General features: G+C 43.8%; 1 protein-coding gene across 5 annotated transcripts in view; it reads right to left on the bottom strand.

The window, feature by feature from the left end:
• Nucleotides 1-21,647, bottom strand: part of RYR1 (ryanodine receptor 1) — a 1,245,571-nt gene that overhangs the window by 804,392 nt on the left and 419,532 nt on the right. For all 5 annotated transcript variants that reach the window (XM_085625233.1, XM_085625235.1, XM_085625236.1 and 2 more), the window contains exons 35-36: nucleotides 8,369-9,254; nucleotides 2,550-2,750 (exon numbers count right to left, since the gene is read on the bottom strand). In XM_085625233.1, the coding sequence (XP_085481359.1) occupies nucleotides 2,550-2,750; nucleotides 8,369-9,254 (1,087 nt within the window). The remainder of the gene's footprint in view (nucleotides 1-2,549; nucleotides 2,751-8,368; nucleotides 9,255-21,647) is intronic.

Raw genomic sequence — 21,647 nt, 5'->3', positions numbered from 1 at the left:
CTTGTCTTTGAAGAGCAAATGTTGAACAAACAAGAGGGGCTGCTCTTTTGTTGAGACTGACAGGTTGGCATTGGGGCAGCCACGGCCGGTGCAGGTAAAACGTTGGGGCCGTGGGGGGAGGGATTTCAATGGACGATTATGAGAGCAAATGTATTATTTGTTTTATTTTCCCTCGTCATTGACTGTCAAAATCCCCCCCACCGGGCCCCACTGCTCTTACCTGCATGGTCCGCAGCTGCGTAGGGGACAGAGAGGGGAAACCATTTGCCAAACCATTTTTTCCAAGGCAGTGTAGCCTTCAGGTAACCACACCTCTAGGTTGGCTACTAAGCTCCAAAGACCGAGAGCGGTCCTACCATTTTGGGAGAGGACACAATAGTGCCCAAGGGCCCTTTCTAGGCATAAATATGGCACCCCTGGCATCCTGACCTCAGATTAGATCTGGACTGGAAAGAGGACCAAAGAAGGACTGTCCTGCTGATCTCTCGATGTTGCAAAGGGAGGCTGCACCAAAGACAGGCCTAGACGTCATCTGTTGATCATTAGGCTAGCAAAAAGGACTGTGTCTATGGTGCTTAGCTCGTGGAAAAGTTGCTCCTGTGCCCCAGACAGAAGAGATGAACTCCAAGAGTCATTTGGATGGCTTCCTGATATAGCACCAAAGCCACAAAAGCTGAAGAAGCCTATTCTGACCAGTCAGTTTCCACAATCGTCTGATCATCACTGATCACCGATGTGCAGCCTGTATGACCGCGTCCCAATGCTAAAAAGTTGCACTTGAGTCTGCCAGACCTCGGAAAGTCATCAAAGTGCAGTTTGATCACCCAAGACAGATACTAACCTTGACCAAAGGGAACTGCTGGTTTCACTGTGACTGGAGACTAGTAGTCCAGTGTTAACCTGACTTTAGCTGAACCAAAGAGTACTTCGAGGGACATCGACCTCTGTGACCAAAGTTGCTCCACCTTGACCGAGGAGTAGTCAGAAGAAGACTCCTATCCATCACACAGCATCCTCAGAATTTTACAGCATCTTCAACATCCCGTATCACTTGTAAAAGGATCACTCTGTTGAAGTCTATGCTGGCTCAAAGCACCTAGAACTGGACTTAAGACTGTTCTGATGTCAAGGTAAATGTCCTACTACTCCTCATTGTCTCCCCTGACCTTCTCGCTGTTGGATTTGTTCAACCAAAGTAGGGTGGAGTAGCCAAACACAACTCTTTAAAAGTTTTACAAAGTTTCCAAACTTTACAGCAACCAATGCTTATTTGCTTTTTTGAGTGAAAAGCTGAGATTTAGGTTTTACTAGAAAATCTGTTTCTCCCGCCAGTCGATTTCGTTCACTATGGTGTTTAAAATTTCATACAAATAAGATCAATTTTAATAAATTGGTATCAGATTTCTTTCATGTTATGTGACTTTCTTATTGAGTTTTTTTCATACTACTAAATGCTTTGCACTTGTTCCCTTGTTTAAGCCTTACTGCTCGAAGCCACAACTACCCAGGGTTGAGCTAAGGTTTAACAAACAAGCCTGACTGGACCCAAGTTGGTTTCGTGAGTGTATTTCATGGTGAGGCCGAATGAACCACACCATAAAATACACCGCATTTCCTCACAGATAATCATCACAGAATCGTCCCATGAAACCTTTGCCTCCTACTCCTTGATGGCCTTGGTGTGCTGAGTCTGCACTTTTCACACGACCCAGAGTCATTTTTTAGCTCTGAACACCAGAGACAGACTTTGTTGGGGTCCAAAGGCAACATCTTTTGGTAATAACACAGTTTGAACCCTGATATCTTAGGGAGAGACATCCACTACAAATAACACATTTGTGACAGAAAATGTTCTGACGACATCTCCAGATCAAGATCCTAGCATGAGGTATAAATGAAATTACCAAGATGGTGCCTTATACAGCCCTGCAACATCACATCCAAGTAGAATCAAAGGGTCTAGTTGGAGGTGTTACCCCACAGTCAGCACAGGTGAGCTAGTTAATCTTTTTTAGATCCAGTCTGAAGCCTGGAGGAGAGTCAAGAGTTTAGGAATCTGTAGGTAGAAGTATGCATTAGAAACAATTGTACAATGTTTTTGCATTGGCTTTATAGATATATGCATATACACTTATGCAGTTACCACTCTGTAAAGAATTTGCTATTGGCTCATCGCTTTTCTAAATTCTGATTTGTTGCCTTTCAAATGATCTGTGAAGAATGATATATCAATTGTACATGGAAAGATTTCTGAGCAATGTCACATGGTCCTGTTTGACAAATGACATGACTTCATTTACACATAGTCCTGTAGTTATTATTTCAAGGCTGTGTCTTAATCTGGATACAGATTACAAGCTACCATTGGCAAAAATAGACCATAACATATCACTTCTGTCGCCTCTAAATGAGTATACTTTGTATCAACCGCAGCAGGATGATAGGCTGAGTAACGCTGCTGAGAAAAGTACTACGACCAGCAGACAACAAAAAGGTATCAGCAATGAGCTTAGAGCTACATGCAAGGCATTAAGGGCAACAGCACTCACCTGTTCTTGAGGGGGGGAGCGGAACTCGCGAGTCCTTCTGGCCGTCTCTGCTGCAGACATGGTGAATGCCTGCATCAGCTCCCGGTAGCGCTTTCTTTGGTTTGTTTGCAAGCAATCCACATAGCGCTCTGAAAAAGCAATGATGGCTTCCACACGGTGCTGCAGCTCACGGTCACAGAAATATTGTAATAGGTTGCACATCTGAGGTGACAGAAGAGAGGCAAGGAAGAACGATTAGCAGGATGATGATGAACGAAGAACAAACCAAATTTAATACTAAGAACGGTCCTCATTCACATAAACAAGGTTACTAACAACCTGATGCACACAATGCCTATTACAGGTAGTGAAAAGGAATATGCATTAACTCACTGTAATGACACTGGGAAATAGAGCAGTATGGAAAAAACCACATTGAGCAACAGTAGAAAGCAGTAACTTCTGACTCATTGCATCACATCGTAAACCACCTTGTCTTAGCCCCAGCAGGTACACTGCAATAAACAGCTCCTTGTGAAGTTGAAACAGGTGTGTAGGACCCAAGGCTACAACTGTGTTCTGACTCTTGTGCTTATGGCATTTCATGAATGAATATCTCCTGGAGGGTAGATTGTCAGATGTACAGGGGGGTCGTGCATAACAGTGTGGTGGGAGGTCGTGCATAACAGTGTGGCTCTCCTATCACCATGATAAAGAGCCTGATCTAGACTTTGGTGGAGAGGTTACTTTGTCACAATGGCGAGAGTACACTCTCTGGCAAAGCGGAGTTGGGCAGAACTTTAATATGTAGATGGTGGAGACTACTCTGAACCCACTACCTACATACAACTTCAATGGCCCAATGAAGTAAGGGCTGTTAGAGGTTTGGCCATGTGTCCACCCGTCCAAACATACTGTTAGTTTTTACTGTATGTCAGTATAGTGCAGTAAAAACTGCAAAATTATCCCCCACGCCATGGAAGACAACTCCCACAGTGAGTGGGTCATTATTCTTTTTTATTTGAGATTTTGTTTTAAAAAAATGTAAAAGTTTGATGCACAGCTCCATAATGTTTTTAAATACTGCTGTTTTGCACATTATTCTCTCTGCACTCACCGGATCGCGCCGTGCAGCTGATTACTAGCTGACACTGCCTGTCCTCCCATAACGCTGCTTTCGGGGCGCCATTGGCACGCCGAGGGAGACTTCTGCCACGCCCTCCCATTGCTGGCCACGCCCCCTTCACCGAATCACTTAAAGCGCGCCAAACACTAGCGTCGCTCTAAAGATTGCGTTACTCTTGAGGCGGAAGCCGGGAGTCTGTAGCTAAGCCATTTATATTTTAAAATTGGTGTATGTGTTTTTAAATACTGCTGTTTTGCACATTATTCTCTCTGCACTCACCGGATCGCGCCGTGCAGCTGATTACTAGCTGACACTGCCTGTCCTCCCATAACGCTGCTTTCGGGGCGCCATTGGCACGCCGAGGGAGACTTCTGCCACGCCCTCCCATTGCTGGCCACGCCCCCTCCACCGAATCACTTAAAGCGCGCCAAACACTAGCGTCGCTCTAAAGATTGCGTTACTCTTGAGGCGGAAGCCGGGAGTCTGTAGCTAAGCCATTTATATTTTAAAATTGGTGTATGTGTTTTTAAATACTGCTGTTTTGCACATTATTCTCTCTGCACTCACCGGATCGCGCCGTGCAGCTGATTACTAGCTGACACTGCCTGTCCTCCCATAACGCTGCTTTCGGGGCGCCATTGGCACGCCGAGGGAGACTTCTGCCACACCCTCCCATAGCTGGCCACGCCCCCTCCACCGAATCACTTAAAGCGCGCCAAACACTAGCGTCGCTCTAAAGATTGCGTTACTCTTGAGGCGGAAGCCGGGAGTCTGTAGCTAAGCCATTTATATTTTAAAATTGGTGTATGTGTTTTTAAATACTGCTGTTTTGCACATTATTCTCTCTGCACTCACCGGATCGCGCCGTGCAGCTGATTACTAGCTGACACTGCCTGTCCTCCCATAACGCTGCTTTCGGGGCGCCATTGGCACGCCGAGGGAGACTTCTGCCACGCCCTCCCATTGCTGGCCACGCCCCCTCCCACGTCATCAGTCGCCACTATAAACCATGTGCCAATATCGGAAGCGCAGCGGACGAGCGCAGCGGGCGCGCATAAGGCAAGCTCGTCTGCGCTCGTCCGCGCCGAGACCGGGCAAAGGGCCACCCCCTCTGATCCACCACTCCCCCATCCCGCCTCCAGCTCCGTACCAATAACCTACACCTCGGAACAACTCCTCATCATTAACCAAACAATAAGGTCTCCGCACTCCTTACCCAACTTCAACTATAACAATCCTATGATCGGACCTCGCAAGTGCCCCACCTGTATCGTTACTCCATCTACTCCTCTCCCTACACCCCCCCCACTAGTGAGAACAGCACTTATAAATGTAAGATCCCTGCCGAAACACAAATTTGAAATCGCCGATCTCATAGATAACAGATAGATATTTTATTTATCACCGAGACATGGGGAGACGAGACCTCTGGCCCGGACTTCAGAGATGCCACACCTAACAATTACTGTGTGAGTAAGTTGGACAGACCGATAAGGAAGGGTGGAGGAGTAGCGATTATTTACAAAAACCACCTCAAGGTAATTACAGCAGACACAACCTACCCTGAATGCGAGGCCCTCCTATTCTCGATAGGCCTATCCAGCAAAGCAACATTCAAAGGTATGTTGATCTACCGCCCCCCAGGATCCAGAGCCAAATTTCTAGCACGCTTGGATCAAATAATCGAGACATCAATTGGATCACCACAGTTTACCATCTTAGGTGATTTCAATTTTCACCTCGAAGTTTTAGAAGACCCAGACACCAGAACGCTACTGGGAGATTTAGAGACAGCCGGTCTTATACAAATTGTTAAAAAACCCACGCACAAAGCAGGACATACGTTGGATGGATTATTCACCAACAACTCTGAAATTTCCATCATTGATATTATTCCTTTAATCTGGACAGATCATTCGGCAATATGTTTCTCTATTCCAACCAAACCCACTTCCCCTCGCTCGTCTCTTCCCCCCCCCACCAAATCCAGAGACTGGAAAAACCTAAATCTTGAACATCTCACTCAGATGATACAGGACAGTCCATTACTTAACGCACATGATCCCATAGCAGCCTCAGATACCTTCACGGAGAATCTGATCGAAGCTTGCAACAAATTAGCACCGTCCAAAACCGTCCATCGTAGTAGAAAACTCCCTTCAGCCCCTTGGTTCTCCGAGTCGCTTAGACTTCAGCGCCAGTACTGCAGAAACCTTGAACGACAGTGGCGCCGTAACTTCAATACGCCTGACAAAATCATTTACAAAGGCGCTCTCTCCAATTATAAAAAACTCATAAAAACAGAGAAAACCACGTATTACACAAACCAAATTAATCAGGCTAAAAACTCCTCAGGGAAACTATTCCAAGTAGTAACATACCTATCTAACCCACCTGCTCCTCAGTCAGAAGGATCTCAAGCACTATCTGATGCATTAGCCAACTTCTTCGAGGACAAGGTCAGAACCATCTTCAACACATTCACACCCGACGTTGCGCCCATTCTCTCTGACTCTGGCGTTGATACTGGCCCCACATTCGCAGCTTTCGAACCTACCACCTGTGAATTCATCCAACCCCTGATTGCTCGACCCAAATCTGGTTCACCCCTAGATCCTTGCCCCCCTAGCATCCTCAACCTCATCCCCGAAGTTTTTGCTCCACCTCTAACCACCATCTGCAATGCAATGTTTGCATCTGGTGTTTACCCCCCGGTATGGAAAAAAGCAATAATTAAACCACTACTCAAAAAACCCAGCCTAGATCCTCTGCTTCCTGCTAGCTACAGGCCAATCGCCTGCCTCCCATTCCCCGCAAAGATCTTTGAAAAGATCATGAACATCCAGCTGTCAAACTATATTGACCACAACAATCTACTGGATGACACCCAATTTGGGTTTCGACAGGGCCACGGAACAGAGACGGCACTGCTAAAAGCAGCAGATGAGATTAGATACACGATGGATAACGGAGGAGCAGCAGTTCTGATACTCTTGGATCTATCTGCGGCCTTTGACACGGTCGACCATGCCATCTTGATCGACCGTGTCGAGGCCATAGGAGTTACAGACAAAGCAAAAAACCTCCTGGCCTCATTTCTGTCAAACCGTCCGCAAACTGTGAAACTAGGCAATTTCACATCCCAGACCTTCTCCCTGCCATGTGGAGTACCGCAGGGATCCTCGCTAAGTCCGACACTATTCAACATCTATGTGTCGGACCTGGCGAGGGTCATAAAATCCTGCGGAATCTCCCTCACTACCTACGCCGACGACACCCAACTGGTGCTGTCGATATACAATGATGGAATCTCAGTGGCAGCCAATTTCCAAACGGGAATGAAGGCAATAAGCACCTGGATGTCATCCAACTGTCTTAAACTCAATTCTGATAAGACAGAAGTGATGACATTCGGGAGGCTTCAACCCACCTGGTCCCCACAATGGTGGCCCCACCAGATGGGACAACCCCCAGAACCTGTAACGAAGGTACGTAACCTGGGAGTTATCTTTGATAACAAGCTGTCATTCCAGCAACATGCTAACTCAGTGGTTTCCTCCTCCTTTCACATACTAAAAAGGATAAAAAAATTAATTCCATACCTTCCTCCACATGCAGGCAAAACCCTGGTCAGTACATTAGTATTTTCCAAAACTGACTACTGTAATGCACTGTTACTCAATGCACAACAGAAGGTCCTCAATAAACTGCAAACAGTGCAGAATGCACCAGCTAGAACTCTTCTATCCATCCCTAAATTTGCATCCGTCTCACCCTACATCCGACAGCTACATTGGCTACCGGTGAGGAGCCGTATCAAATTCAAAGCTTTATGCATAGCATATAAGGCTATTCACGATCATGGACCGCTATTCCTAAGTAGAGCTTTTCGACCGCTCAAACACACAAGAGCCTTGCGCTCATCCTCTGCGCATCTACTCATGGTCCCCCGTACAAAAAGGGCCAATTGGGGTGACAAACGCTTCTCCGTGGCTACAGCCATACTATGGAATACACTTCCTCTTTATATCAAGTGTGCTCCGACCCTTCTCAACTTTAGAAAAAATCTAAAGACATGGTTGTTCCCTGCCTAATCCTCCCTTCCTCCTGAGAGTTCCGCATCCACAGCGCCGAGACACCCTTGGGTATTTGCGCGCTCTAAAAATCGCCAAATAAATAAATAAAATAAATAAATGTTGAAGAAGCTGTCAGTCAAACTTTCAAAGAATTAACACAAACCGCCATGATGGCAGTTCCTGTAAATGCAAGAGATGTCCACTGAGCAGGCGGGCAGCTCAAAATTTGGCAGGCGGATACCCTCTTAATCATACGTCAAAGTCAAATTCAAGACCTAAGTTACCAAACTGACAAGATGTGTAGTTAAATCTATCAGAACATTCCATAAACAGTGCTGAGGTGCTAAAATCCTGTACCCAATACAATACTAGTATACTGCTTCCGACTTACAATGTGGTTACCTTAGCATGAGAAGAGAGAATCTGTGGTTAATATAATGATGTAACACATATACTGATTATTGCTACGAAATTGCCTGCACTGCCCTGCATAGGTGGGCCAGAACGGCCACTTGGTCTTGGACTCAAGTTGAAAGTGGGCTTCAGAAATAGTCACTTGTTAATATGTTGCCATTTGATAAAGATACAATGATCTCCAAGTAGACTATGCCCTATTTATTAACTGAAAAATATCCCACCTGGAGCTTGACGGACTCTGGCAGCTTCATTTGCAGAAGTCCTTCCTCTAGTCCTTCTTCTTCTTTGGGGTCCTCCTCTCCTGCTTCGATGGCCTTTTCTAAAGCTTCTTCAGCTTTCTCCACTTCATCCATCTTCTCCAATTCCTCCTCCCCTTCTTCACCCCCTTCCTCCTTTTCTTCATCTTCCACTTCATCTGTCCCCTCCTCCTGCCCAGCATCTTCTGCTTCCTCCTTGGGCTCAGCAAAGACATTAGGTTCAATCATCTTCAAGATGTGCTTCACATCATCATCCTCGAAGACGCCCATGATGAGCAAGGTGGAGATAAGCTTAAGAACCGGCACAAACTGAAACTCCACACTTCCTCCCACTGGGTCACGTGTGTGTTGCCCGCCGTCCTGTACCGAATCAGTCAACATGTTGATGGTCTTGATCTTCAGGATGTCCAGGGGGATAAAGGGGCTAAGCTGATAGAGTTCGGAGCTGGTGCTGACGAAGCAAGTGTTGGAAAAGTGCAGTTTGGGTCGCAGGCAGGTGCTCATTCCGACACCAGGCAGGCCGTGCTTCTTGCTCTCATCTGGAAAGAGGGTAATGCTCTTGGTCTCATCTGTCAAAGGTACAATGAACTCACTGTTCATAGTGAGGCGGGAGCGCTTGGCTGACTCCAGGTGAATGCTGATCAGCAAGTCATAGTAGCCACTACGCAGCAAGCCTGATAGGTGGTTGTTTTCAATGGTATAAAGGAGTTGTGATTCGTCCACGTGGCTGCAGAGGGCATGTGCCACCCTGTTGTTGCCCAGAGCACAGACAGAGCAGTAGAGCTTCAGAGTATGGTAGTGAAATTTGAGCAGGTCCAAGAACTCAGAGAGTTCAAGAATGTCGATGCACCTGCAGGAAACACATAAATTAACATTATTTTTTTTAAAAACCAACTAGTTACGTGCACACTTCTCAGCTTTTCTAGCTACAAGATATCATTAATGCAGTCAAGTATTTCTCCACTTATTTGTCCCATGAGACTTTAAATTCTGATTGCCTATATTGTGTCACCACAGAATGTACTTAACTATAGGATCATTTTTTGCATGTATTCCTAGCTATTTCCTGGAAAACACAGTGAACCTGAGGCCAATGACTATAGATGATGTAGCTGTTTGAACACCATTGAAACAGTTAAAGATGAGTGTCCTTTCTGTCTTGACCAGAAGGTTAGTGTTGGGCAGGAACGGAACTAGATAAAGTGGGAGCTCTTTGTGAAACCATGGAAACAATACATAAACACAAACTAAGATGTGATTAATTAGGTATCAATAATCAATTAAATATTTTTATTAGGAAAAATCTTATTGAAGTTTTAGGAACTTATTATCGAAATTGAGATGCAGTCTAGCGGATGAGATGAAATAAAAGAGTGACCGGACAAAGGAGACATTTAAGGGAACGCATCATGCTGTAGGGAACATTTAGTCATATTACAGTCAAATATGAGCATGCAGTTCTTATTTTTAAGAGTAATTAAAGAGATAACTTAAATCGTTTCACTAAAGGATAACATATTACAACACTTATGGCCCTCATTAAGAGTGGCGGAATGTCACGCAGAGTGATAGCTGTAGGTGGAATTCCACCATCTGCCATTTCTAGTGTTTCTTAGCCTGGAATTATCGGATCTACAAACTCTGGGCCCAATAATTTCAGGCCCGGTGACACCGGATCTGTCTTTGTTGTTGAAGCACAGCTCAGGTCTTGCACAACCCCCAGAACTCTGGCACACTTGCAAGCAGGGACACTGTGTTTCTCTTATTGGTGTGCACAATGATAGGCAAAGAAGGCACTGGAGGTGTGGACCTTCAATCCTGCCACCGAAGAATTAAGAACCCAAGGATGATGTAAAGTAGCAAATTAAATGCACCAATCATTCCAGGAGACTCAAGGGCTTCAAGGATGAACATATCCAATGTCCTGAAACATGATTGCTTAAGTTAGAACGGTGATCGATGGGTACGTTTTCAATATTATTAAATAAAAGCATGAAAACCCCACAACAGAGCACGAGTCTGGAAGTGAGCGAAAACCCGTAAGACAGAGCAGGCTCATCTACATAAAAAGTCTAGGTTTCCTCAGTCCTAGCTTGGTCTAGCTAATATGACAAGAAAATTACAGAATCTGTACATAATGGATGCGCAAGCAACAAAAAAACTACTAAAAATGTAATTGAACACTCAATTCATTGGCACAGTTGTCATTGAGTATGGACTGAGAATCATTGTGAGAAAGATAATACTTTCAACAGATGAAGACCTTTGACCGTCATGGGAAAGTGTAAGTATTATATGGGCTATGTCACTCATAGATCAAGCCAAACTCTCCCAACTCTGCTCTTAGTTTACCTGTTAATTACATACCCATGAGAATTCAGAAAATCAGTGAAGATGAGGTGAGTATTGCTGAGCGAAGAAAATATCCATTACAAGAAAGTCTTTCTCCATGAGATCACAGAACCCGGCCATGCAGGTTACAAAGGTGTTGCCTTCATTAATACCCATGGTGTGTTAGGACCTTGATAGGGTTCCTCACTAAGATCTAATGGGTATAGGTGCTTTGGATTTTCTGGAGCATGGATAAACATTATATGCAGATGCAAGTAGGTAATTCCTTATGAGGGATGTGGCAAATGGTTATCTCTGTGTAAAAGAGTGAGGTAAAATTGAAGTAGTAACTCTTTGCACCCTTTACTTTGGTAGCACAAACCGACAGCTGCGGCCCTTACAGGCAAGAGAGGTGGGGCCCAGTGGGGGGAGTGCGGGAGGGGGGCATTTCGATGGACGATGACGAGGTAAAATTAATTATTTATTTAATTTCCCCTCGTCATCGTCCATTGAAATACCCTCCCCCCCCACCGGGCCCCACCGCTCTTACCTCCACTGGCCGGGGCTGGAAACTGACACATGCTGTGTCATACTTGTAATATTGTAGCTGATGAAGAGGACAAAGAACACTACTGAATATAGGCTGTGTCATTGTACTGGTGACGGGTGAGTTGGGTTCTCATGATAAGGAAAGCAATGTACGTGTTACAGGTGAAGTACGTGGATAGACAACACCACACTCTTTCCATTGCATAACTGAAAAGCAAATTGTAAGAGAAAGCATAGTCAGGTAGCATATTAGTAATCTGAAACGGTTGCCTATTGTTTGCCTTTGGTGGAATGGTTATCAAGGGAAGGTACAAAGGATTCCTGATTCAAATACTACAATTGCAGTCAAAGTAATGCTCACTGTGTCTTGCCAAAACTTGGAGCTCTTCAGCAAATCCTTGTACTGGAAAGAAGAGCCTTTGATAGCTTGAGGCTCTTCACTGAAAGAAGCATGCCTAATCCTTATATATAATGCTTCATAGCATAGGCTATAATCAACATTAGATATGCACACACTCCACATTTGGCAAGGGGTGTGGATGACTGCCAGGGTCTGAAGGCACCTGCAAAACTTCACCTCTTGGCATCATTAGAAGATTACAACTGAACTCATGCAAGTTCTTCCAGGCGGTTGTAGAGGGAAAATATTATTTCTTGCAAACCAGGCATGAGCCACCCCCACTATTCTGTGTGTACTAGAAGACTTGCTGGACTCCATCTCCATTAAGTCCTCTGTAAAGACCTTTCTGCTCCTACATGGATGTCTCATTATTCTTATCAGCATTAAAGATGGACACCGATCTCTGGTAAAGTAGGCCAGCTTGAAGGAAATCTAGTTTCTCCCTTTAGCAATTATCAGGAGAAATCAATGTTTAGTCACAATGGCTTATAGAAGTGGCTCCAGCCTCTGGAACGTTAAGGAAAGCACCAACTACAAGTAGCATAATATTGTCCATACATTGAAAAGAAGCAAATGTTTGCTATTACCCATGACACCGAAACTAGCACTGAAGATTCCTTCCTATGACAATAGACTCACTAGCATAGTAACTGCTTCACAGGCTAAAATGTCAACCTTGATGGTATGGCTAAACCATAGGGGTTTGCATCATCATACCATCTCAGGAATTGTTACCACCTTAGGGAATTGTTGTCTTCACATTAAATCTTATAAATGGGCAGGCAATATGCACATCTTCATGAAGAAACAGGGTCAGTCTACTGACAGGCATGTTGCTATCAATGCAGAAAAAGGTGGCATTTGCACCCAAAATATGGCTGCATTTCAATACCTAACCAATTGGAAGGGAGCCATTTTGTTTGGTTCCAAGTAGGGACGCTGACTTCTTTGCGCTGCCACTGACCATTAGGAAGCCCTGATGCCCGGATGATGGAGAAAGTTGCCAATCATTATTGTCACTTCATTAGGAGACCTAAAATCCAAGGTCTAATCTAATTGATGTATTTGATATTGGGTGGAAGGATGCCATCTGTTGTGTTGTAACCTAGAAACATTCTGCCTCATTCTGCACCCTTGTTGATTTCAAGTGAGGACACACACCTGGCTTGGGTCCTACATACACAGGTATTTACTAAAACAATATGTCTGAAGTGGCAAATGGATGCCAGCCCTGACAGTCTTCAGTCATTTGGCAATGCTTTATTTTTTTACCACGACTGAGCCCAGATGGCAATTACTCACCAAAAATGATATCCACAAGTTTGAGTGATCAATGTGTCATAAATTCTTTTTGTTTCATAATTTTTTTAAATCTTATTTTACCCTTTTAACCCCAAAAACAATCAAAACTTACTTTAATATGTTTCCATCACAGTGGGGAAAATACTGATACTGGGTTACGTTAACCTTAAATCTCTGACTATAACCTCATTGCACCTTTAAAATATCAAAATGATCTAGCGTGACATAATATACTAACAAAAGGCACCTGCAATTGTGTCCCTCGAGACCATATGACATATCTTTACAGAAATATTAAATAAAGCATTATGTTTGTAAAGTTTCAAAAGTATTTTTCAAAAGATACCTTATTATGTTCTATAAAATGACAACTTTTCTGAGGTCAGCTTCCAGTGTGTTTTGGAAATGTCTAGCATTAGCCAGATTTCACAGTTGTCCAACCCAACTAAAAGTGGGTCTGTGGGAAGGAAGCTAATAAAACATGAAGATCCACTGTGGAAGGAAGGACACAGAAGACAGTGACGCTGCTGGCCCCTTTTTTAGGCAAGCTGCATAGGTATGATTACGTATTTCCTGGCAAGAGAACTTTGATGCTGCCAAAACTTTACTACAGTTATGACAACAGGATGTGCTTGATGATGGAATGAGTAGACACAATGACGGACATAGGAAGACTTCAGTAATACTTCAGCTGCCATCAACAAAGTCTCTTAAAGTTAGGATGAAATCAAAGTATAGTAAAAGTGTGGCCATGTCACTCACTTGTAATCATGGAAGTGTTTTCAATTTGCAGCACCAATTAAATAGTCAGGTTACTCCATAAATGCCAAGCAATGCCACTCTAAAGTTTGTTGAACTATTTACTCCCTGAAATCAAGAACTGTGCTGCTTGCTTGCTGACCAAAACAGTGTGAACTTGGGCTGACAGAGACAGCTTCTGCTTTGTCTATCGTGCTTCTGGGACATGTTTGCTGCTTCAAAAGACTTTCCTAAAAGAGTATGATAGCTGAGTGTCATAAAAGAGGGCTGCAGAGAAAGGCCCAGAAGAAGAACCTTGATTGAGCCTTAAAGCCACATGACTAGCGATGGAACCCAAAAATGCTGACCTTATGTATTAATTGTACATCTAGTGCACTGTCAAATACATACTGAACCTATGAATTAAAAACTTCACATACTCTAGTTTTAAGTGAAAATATCCTGCCAAAAGGATTTGGCCACTTCTGGAACTACATTTAAAGGATGGGATAACGCTGCAACATCAATCCAGGAGAGCTGCAACCTTTCCTTCACAGCCTCTTTATTACACAACTCCCCTCAGACTTTTCATAGGTTCACCATATATAAACCATCTAGCACAAGCACCCGCTCGAGCTAACTGGCATCCTTTAACCATATTACACTTCACTCTTTAGACAACAACGGCTTCATCTGCTTGAAGACAGCCTTTCAATATCTGTAGAACTGTTTATGCAAACTAACACAAAGATTCCTTTAAAAACGTGTGCCCTACTCCCACTCCTGCCCTGCCAGCTCAGTTTATCACAAATGACCAGCAGCAGCTGCATGAAAGAATACGCTGCTGGATAGATTGAGCCATGTGTCAGATAAAGACATGGGTCTACTAGAAGACCAGGCTCCCCTTCAGTCTGAAATTCTATTTTAGGTGGAGGTGTCAGAAGACCACATGGTCATCAACTTTTTCAATGCCAAAGATGTATTTTTCAATCATTCAGGTCACGTTATGATGAATGTCCACATGTCATGGCCCACTTTTCTAAGCAAAATCAAATCACAGTATACTGTTCTGAAAAGATTTAGCCCCAGAGATATTATCCCTAACTGAGTGCAGATAACCTGAGAAGCATGTGCCTTTGAGAACAGTTGCCATCACTCACCCAAAGGTGAGATGCTTCATCATTGGGCTGTGCTCCTTGCCAGGTAGGCGCTGCAATGCCTGGCAGGCAGTGCAAGAGGGAACATTGGCGGGGATCTTTAAATAAATTCACTGGATGAGCACGGTAGGACAGGGAATGAATGGTGTGTCCTACACAATCAGAAGACTGGTGAAAAGAGTGGAGGTAAAATCAACTGTCAACCAGATGCCGTAAACTTAATTAATGTGATCTTTCTGATTGATGTTGAGCTCAAAAAGAAGGCAGAGAAAACTGGGGCTATAATGGCCCCTTTCTCTGCAAGTAAGAGGGTGTATTGGTCACCTATAGACCTGCTAATAAGCTCAGGTCTAAGCTATAGGTCAACATGTGTCATGCCTTAGGTAGTCGTTAAGCGATATGGTGGCATTTCGTCAGGACCAAAAAATTATAAAAACAGGTAGTTGTGACCTAATCTTCTCTGCAGAGTGAGGAGCTCAATGACCCAAAGCCCCACACCGTGCATAGGAGATAAGGTGCAGTCTTACATCTTACCGCTACTAGGGAGCACTATTCTAATAAAGTGCTCTAATTATAGTAACCCTCCTGAAATTCAGGGCAAATCGACCTATCCAATTACTATGGTGCCAACACAGAGCACAACTTGTCAACTCTGGACAGTGCCTACGAGCACCTACCCACGTCCTCGCCCTAAGCAATAACATATTGGCCTATCTGTATGACTCCCAAGAACAGTTCTATCCATCCATATCCCAAAAGAGTAAAAAGGAATACCAGGAGAAAGTGGGCAATGACACAATGTTCCAGAGACTCAATGGATTAATGTCTGTGTATTTAAAGCCTGTAGTATTATGTCTCCTTTTATAGCATCCAAAGGTTTATTCCAGTGTCTCTTTAGTGGGCTCAGATATCACTTGTAAATAATACTAGTGACATGCCATTTGACAAGTTGCCAACTGGCATGCCACTAGTAACATCAACAATGGTTGTGAGACTACCAGAGAAAGAGTTATGTAGGTGACTTACTCCAGTATAGGATAATCAGACCAGGATTTAGTAAGTATTTGACTTATTTTTGTCACATGAATCTGGTAGTCAGAAGACAATGGTGAAGGCTTAGGCCTTAATCACAAATAGGGAAGATGGGAATGAGGTATTTACTGGAAGGGGTAAATATAGACACCTTCTGTTGAGGTATTTGCTAGGGCTGATGTAGGCCTCCTATTCTGAGATGAAAATCAAAAATGGGCATATGATGTAGATATCCATGACAACCACACTTATTTCCATACACATGGTAAATATTGGGCTTCAGGTTTCACATGCCAAACGTGACCTGGGGTAAGATGAGGGAATGTGGGGTTAACCATACTGAAAATTAGGGGTTGATGTAATCTCCGCATTGATTGGAATTACGATCCTTTGCGCAAGAGTAAACATTTTCTCTCCTAATTGCTTTTGGGGTATCAGGCCCTGATCTTGGGTCATGGAAAATGTGATAAAAAATGTATCTGGAATTGGGACATCGCGTGTGGACCTTGTAATTACGGGTCGCTCAGGCCCAAAAACCTGTGATGACTGTGTCTGGTACTACAAACCAGAACTGTTAACAGAGTTACCTTCCATCTCAGAAGAGTCCTTCAGTCTTTACTGTACCAGCCCAGCTGAGAGGGACTGCTCTGCCAAGTGTCACACTTCAGGGCAATATGAACAAAAACCTCACATCACGGAACGCATCTCGATTTATCATGCTAATTTTTTTTTGCGTTTTTTTTATATAGCCCATACTTGGCCAAAGGCACTTTACTAGAGAGACGGAAGGATGTTCTGCTTAACAAACATCATGAAACAAACTATTACCACCAGGAAACCGAGAAACAAACATTTCATACCAGCAGGGAAAACCAGGATAAGAAATAGTTTGCTAACCATCCTAGTAAATTAGCAGTAGGTAAACAAGAGAGCCAACAGAACATTTTGTAGCAGTAAAGATGGGTCTCAAGTACAACGGAGATGCAAGCGATGATCTCCACTTTAACCAAAGTGTCTCTCAAATAAAAGGATTTTTAGTTCCCTTTTGAATGTAAAAAGACAATAAGCTTATTCAAAGGGCTGGTGGGAGGAAGGTCCAAAGCCTTGTTGCACTACCTGAAAATGCCTGTCTTATGCAGAAATCTAGCCTGAAAGTTAAAGGTTTGAGCAGGAGGGACTCAGTGTCTCCTGATTCTCGTTCAGCTCCAGAGACATTCTGTTTTTCATCCAGGTTGGAGGGAGTGGAGTTATGGAGGACTTTATGAATAATTCATGCAGTGCTAAATTTGGCTCTTGCATCAATGGGGAGCCACCAGAGGGCATGAAGAATAGGAGAGGTGGGGTCAAATTTGCTGTGGCATGTTACAAAGAAACACAAAAAGATGATGGACAGAATGCTGTACATTGTCAAATATCCATCCCCAGTCACAGATCTGGTTTTAAATCAAATTGGTTTTTTTTTGCTTACTATGCCATCCGAGTTAGTCATCCATTTCCGAACCTTGCGGAGGTTGGAGGAGAGAAGACAGTGTCTTCAGGGTGTGACATCTTCAGGTAGGGGGTATCATTCGCATATTGAAAAAATCCTCCAGATTTTTTCACATTCTCACCTAGAATTTTAAGATATAGATTAAATTGAGTTGAGAAGACGATAGAGCCCTGCAAAACATCTTGTTTAGGGTTATTTTTATGAGGCAGAGCTCCCTATTTTCGCTATTTGCTAACAGTCAGACAAATAGAAGTAAAATGACTTTAGGACAGTCCCATCGATGCCCAGCCATTACTTAAGAGGCCAATCAGAGGCACACTTAGGTCCTGACTAAGAAAAGAAATCTTAGATGGCCCAAAAGAAAGTTCATTATTCCACAGAAATGTTGAGATCACGGCAGATTTGTTGCAATTAGACCCCTCTTTGATCATTACATTGACGTCTAGGCAATTAAAAGTTGCCTTAAAACCACCCACCTGGTCCTTGAGTTTCCACATGAACAGGGAGGCTTGTATTTTAAAGAGGGGGTCACCATTCGGGTGTTGATTCCTGTACGATTTTTTTTTAAAAAAAGCACAGGCTTATATTTCGTGGGATTTGCCTCATGGAGGGTGGCATTTTTGTATACTTCTGAGGCAGGGTATGCTTCCTTTAAATCCCCTTTTGGCCAAATTGTATGGGTCATCAACGGTATGTAATTTGTGTAAAAATGGGTTTCAAGATCCCAACCATGCTTTATTTATTAGGCCTTTTTCGTTATTATATCAGCAAACTGGTTGAGACCGATATGTCTGCAGTCATCTGTTCTCTCAGTTCCAGCAGTAATGCAGTTTCTTTATGTAACTCCAAATGAAATATTTTGTAATAGAATTTTTAACTTTTCAAATGTTTTTTAAAACTATACTAAGGTATATTACTTTGTACACTGCAGAGGTTGACAGTGTTCCTTAAGTGGGCATTTTTTTATAGTCACTGTGATGTATATAAATTAATTTTCTATATAATTCTTAATCTTTGCATTGATGGTGCGAAAGACACTTCATATCTTTTTTCTATAATATGCAGATGCTTGTCTGGAAATTGGTAAATATACGTTTTTCAGAACCTTGAATATCTTTTATGATTGTTCGATCTCTTGGCGGGTTGGTTAGTATTTATTATGTGTATTTAATTGTAAACTAGAATTTCGCTTTATTTACATATTTGTAATTTCGAGATTTTTATGTAGACATCTTCGGAGATCCGTGACATAAATAAAAATGAACTTGAAAAACTTAATCAGAGGGTGGCTATTGACTGTGTAGAAGGCCGTCGAAATGTCCAGAAGCACAAATAAACAGAAGTTCCCCGATTCAAGGAGGCAGAGAGAGTTAATCACAATTTGCAGAAGGGCTGTTTCTGGGATACAACCCTGCCTTAACAAAGAATGGAAAACATTAAGGAGGTTATTGACTAAAGAAGGGTAGTGTTGAATTTCGGGCAAAGGTTATTCAGGTCATTGATGTCGGTGTTGGACTTTTTTCACGAAGAGGTAGACTTGGATGATTTTCAGACTACTGAGGAAAACACCTTGTTTCAGTGAGGTGTTCAGTTCACCAGGAAGGTCCAGTATGGCAGGAGCACACTGTCATTGCTCAGAAGGATTGACTCAAGTAATAGCTTCAAGTACCTCACAGATTATGCGAAAGTGCGACCATGTCTACTGGGCTTTCTGGGTCAGTGTGCGATCACCTGGAATAGTGGATTTCTGCAGAAGTGATTGTGCAATAGACTTTACTTTCTCTGCCATGGAGATCGCCAATGCTTCACATTTTGATGCTGGTGTGGAGACTGAGCTGGTGGAGCGGTATAAGATCGATGATGATATCAAAAGTAGCTTTGCATGATTTTTAGAGGCATCAATCATGTATTTACTATGGCGAGATTGAGCTTTGAAGATGTTTAATTTGTAGTTTCTTCTTGAAGCCCTAAGAATTGTAAGATCCTAGGGCAAAGGCGCCTGTATACCACGTTTCTCATGATGCCTCAGAAGACTTATTTTGGTAACTAGATCCTTCCAGAACCAGGGGAAAGAAAGCTTAGGTAATTTACTCTTGCATTTCAGTGCACCATGTTCATTAATTTGGTTAGCCATGTACTTGTTGTTGTATTCTTCTTTTGTGGGATAAGGTCCTGATCAAGATCAGGGGTGTGTAAGATACCCGAGCCTTGTTAGCTAGGTTGTTGATGTCAATCTTTTAAGTGACATGGAACCATTATTTTTTGCTCTTCAATTGGCCTAATGTATTTTAAAGAGCAAAGGATAGCTTGAAAGGAATTTGCAGGTGGTCTGCTCAATCCACAGGAATTGTTCTTCAGTAGTCAGAAGTGTGGCCCTAACGATGAGATTAGAAATAGAGCCTTTGTAGCATGTTGGTTTATGATAAGGTTGGAGGAGTGTGAGGAGGAGGACGCGGGTCACCCTGGAAAGAACACTCCGGCGTCCTGGGTCAGCAGAATGCATTTTGGGACTTGAAGGACGAATCGAGCCGACAACAATCAACGTTCCCCTATGCTGTCTCTTCACAGAGAGACGAGAGGAAACCGGAAGGGGGCGGAGATGAACTCGGAAGGGATTCTGTCGTCCCAATGAAAGGAGGACGAAACATGAAGGAGTGTTCTTGGACCAATGGCAATGAAGCAGCACGAGTGAAGGAGAAAGAGAACGGAGACTTCAGAAGACCCGGCGAGGACGACGCGGAGACCCAGGAAGACGCGGAGACTGAGGACGACCGGGAAGGAGACGAGGATCCTAATGGACAGTGGACCGAGGAGTGGTGGTGCCCACCGGAGGAGGCTGGAGAGCGGCCGCAATTCAGGAGAGGAAACGCGTTACTTACCTGTAACAGCAGTTATCCAGTATTGGTGTCTTTCATAGATTCACATGCCTGAATCATTCCCCGTCGTCGAGACGGGAGCCTCCGGTACATAAAAAAGTAATGTCCTATAGACATACATAGAGAAAAATAGGCCTAAGGGCCTCCCCTTAGTAGCCTATCCTAGTCCTTATGTAAAAAGGACCAAACTCTTAGAGCCAGCCAATCAGCTGTCGCCTCCCTCTAGAACCTTCCTGGCAGGAGCCTCAGTCCCTCAGATTTTCGTACGCACCAAGCTAGGTAGGCGTAATATAGTTAGAGAGAGACGTGAGTCCTTCCAGGGGAGGCGGGAGGGTTGCATGTGAATCTATGAAAGACACCAATACTGGATAACTGCTGTTACAGGTAAGTAACGCGTTTCTTATCCAGTATTAGGGGTGTCTTTCATAGATTCACATGCCTGAATCAGAGTAGTTAGCAATACATTATGCACATTTCTGATGTAATATGCCATATAGTTATTTTAGATAATACACATATTACCATATCAGTTTGAAACATTGGCATACGTCAAAACAGTAAATCAGCAAAGAATGTGCATACCAGGATGGCGGGATGTTGGAAGGCTCACCTCACTGGAATAGATGGCGAAGCACCGCCTGGCCCACTGCCGCATCCTTCATAAGTTCGGCATCTAGGCAGTAGTGTCTGGAGAAGGTGTGCGGTGACTTCCACGTCGCCGCTCTACAGATGTCCAAAATCGGCACTCCAGCGAACAGCGCTGCTGATGTGGACATCGCTCTGGTGGAGTGCGCTTCCACCCTGTCTCTTAAAGGCCGTCCGTCCCCGTCATGGCAGAATGCTATCACTGAGGAGATCCACCGTGAGATGCTCTGTTTTGTTAGAGGCATACCCAACCTTGGCCTACTGTAGGCCACAAATAGCTGTGATGACTTCCTGAAGCTCTTTGTTTTGTCTATGTAAAACTTAAGACACCTTTTGAGGTCCAGAGAGTGGAGCGTCCTTTCTGCTGCCGTGGTAGGGTTTGCAAAGAAGGAACGTAGAACCACCGGCTCGTTGAGGTGAAAGTCTGAAGGTACTTTCGGTATGAACTTGGGATTTGTCCTCAGCACCACCCTGTCCTGTTTGAACTGCATGAAGGGTTCCTGAATGGAGAGAGCTTGTAGCTCGCTGACTCTCCTGGCAGATGTTAGAGCGAGCAACAGAGCCGTTTTCCATGAGATGTACTTGATGGAAGCTCGATGAATGGGCTCAAAAGGGTGCTTCATGAGTTGGTTAAGGACCAAGTTGAGGTGCCACGTCGGTGGGACCCGTCTAGGTCTTGGGAAGGACCTATTTAGTCCCTTGAGGAACTGTTTGATAAGCCTAC

This window comes from Triturus cristatus, chromosome 9, assembly GCF_964204655.1.
Source record: "Triturus cristatus chromosome 9, aTriCri1.1, whole genome shotgun sequence".
NCBI lineage: Eukaryota > Metazoa > Chordata > Amphibia > Caudata > Salamandridae > Triturus > Triturus cristatus.
Note: the sequence above shows the minus strand (reverse complement) of the source record. Positions and strands in the feature narration are given on the sequence as shown.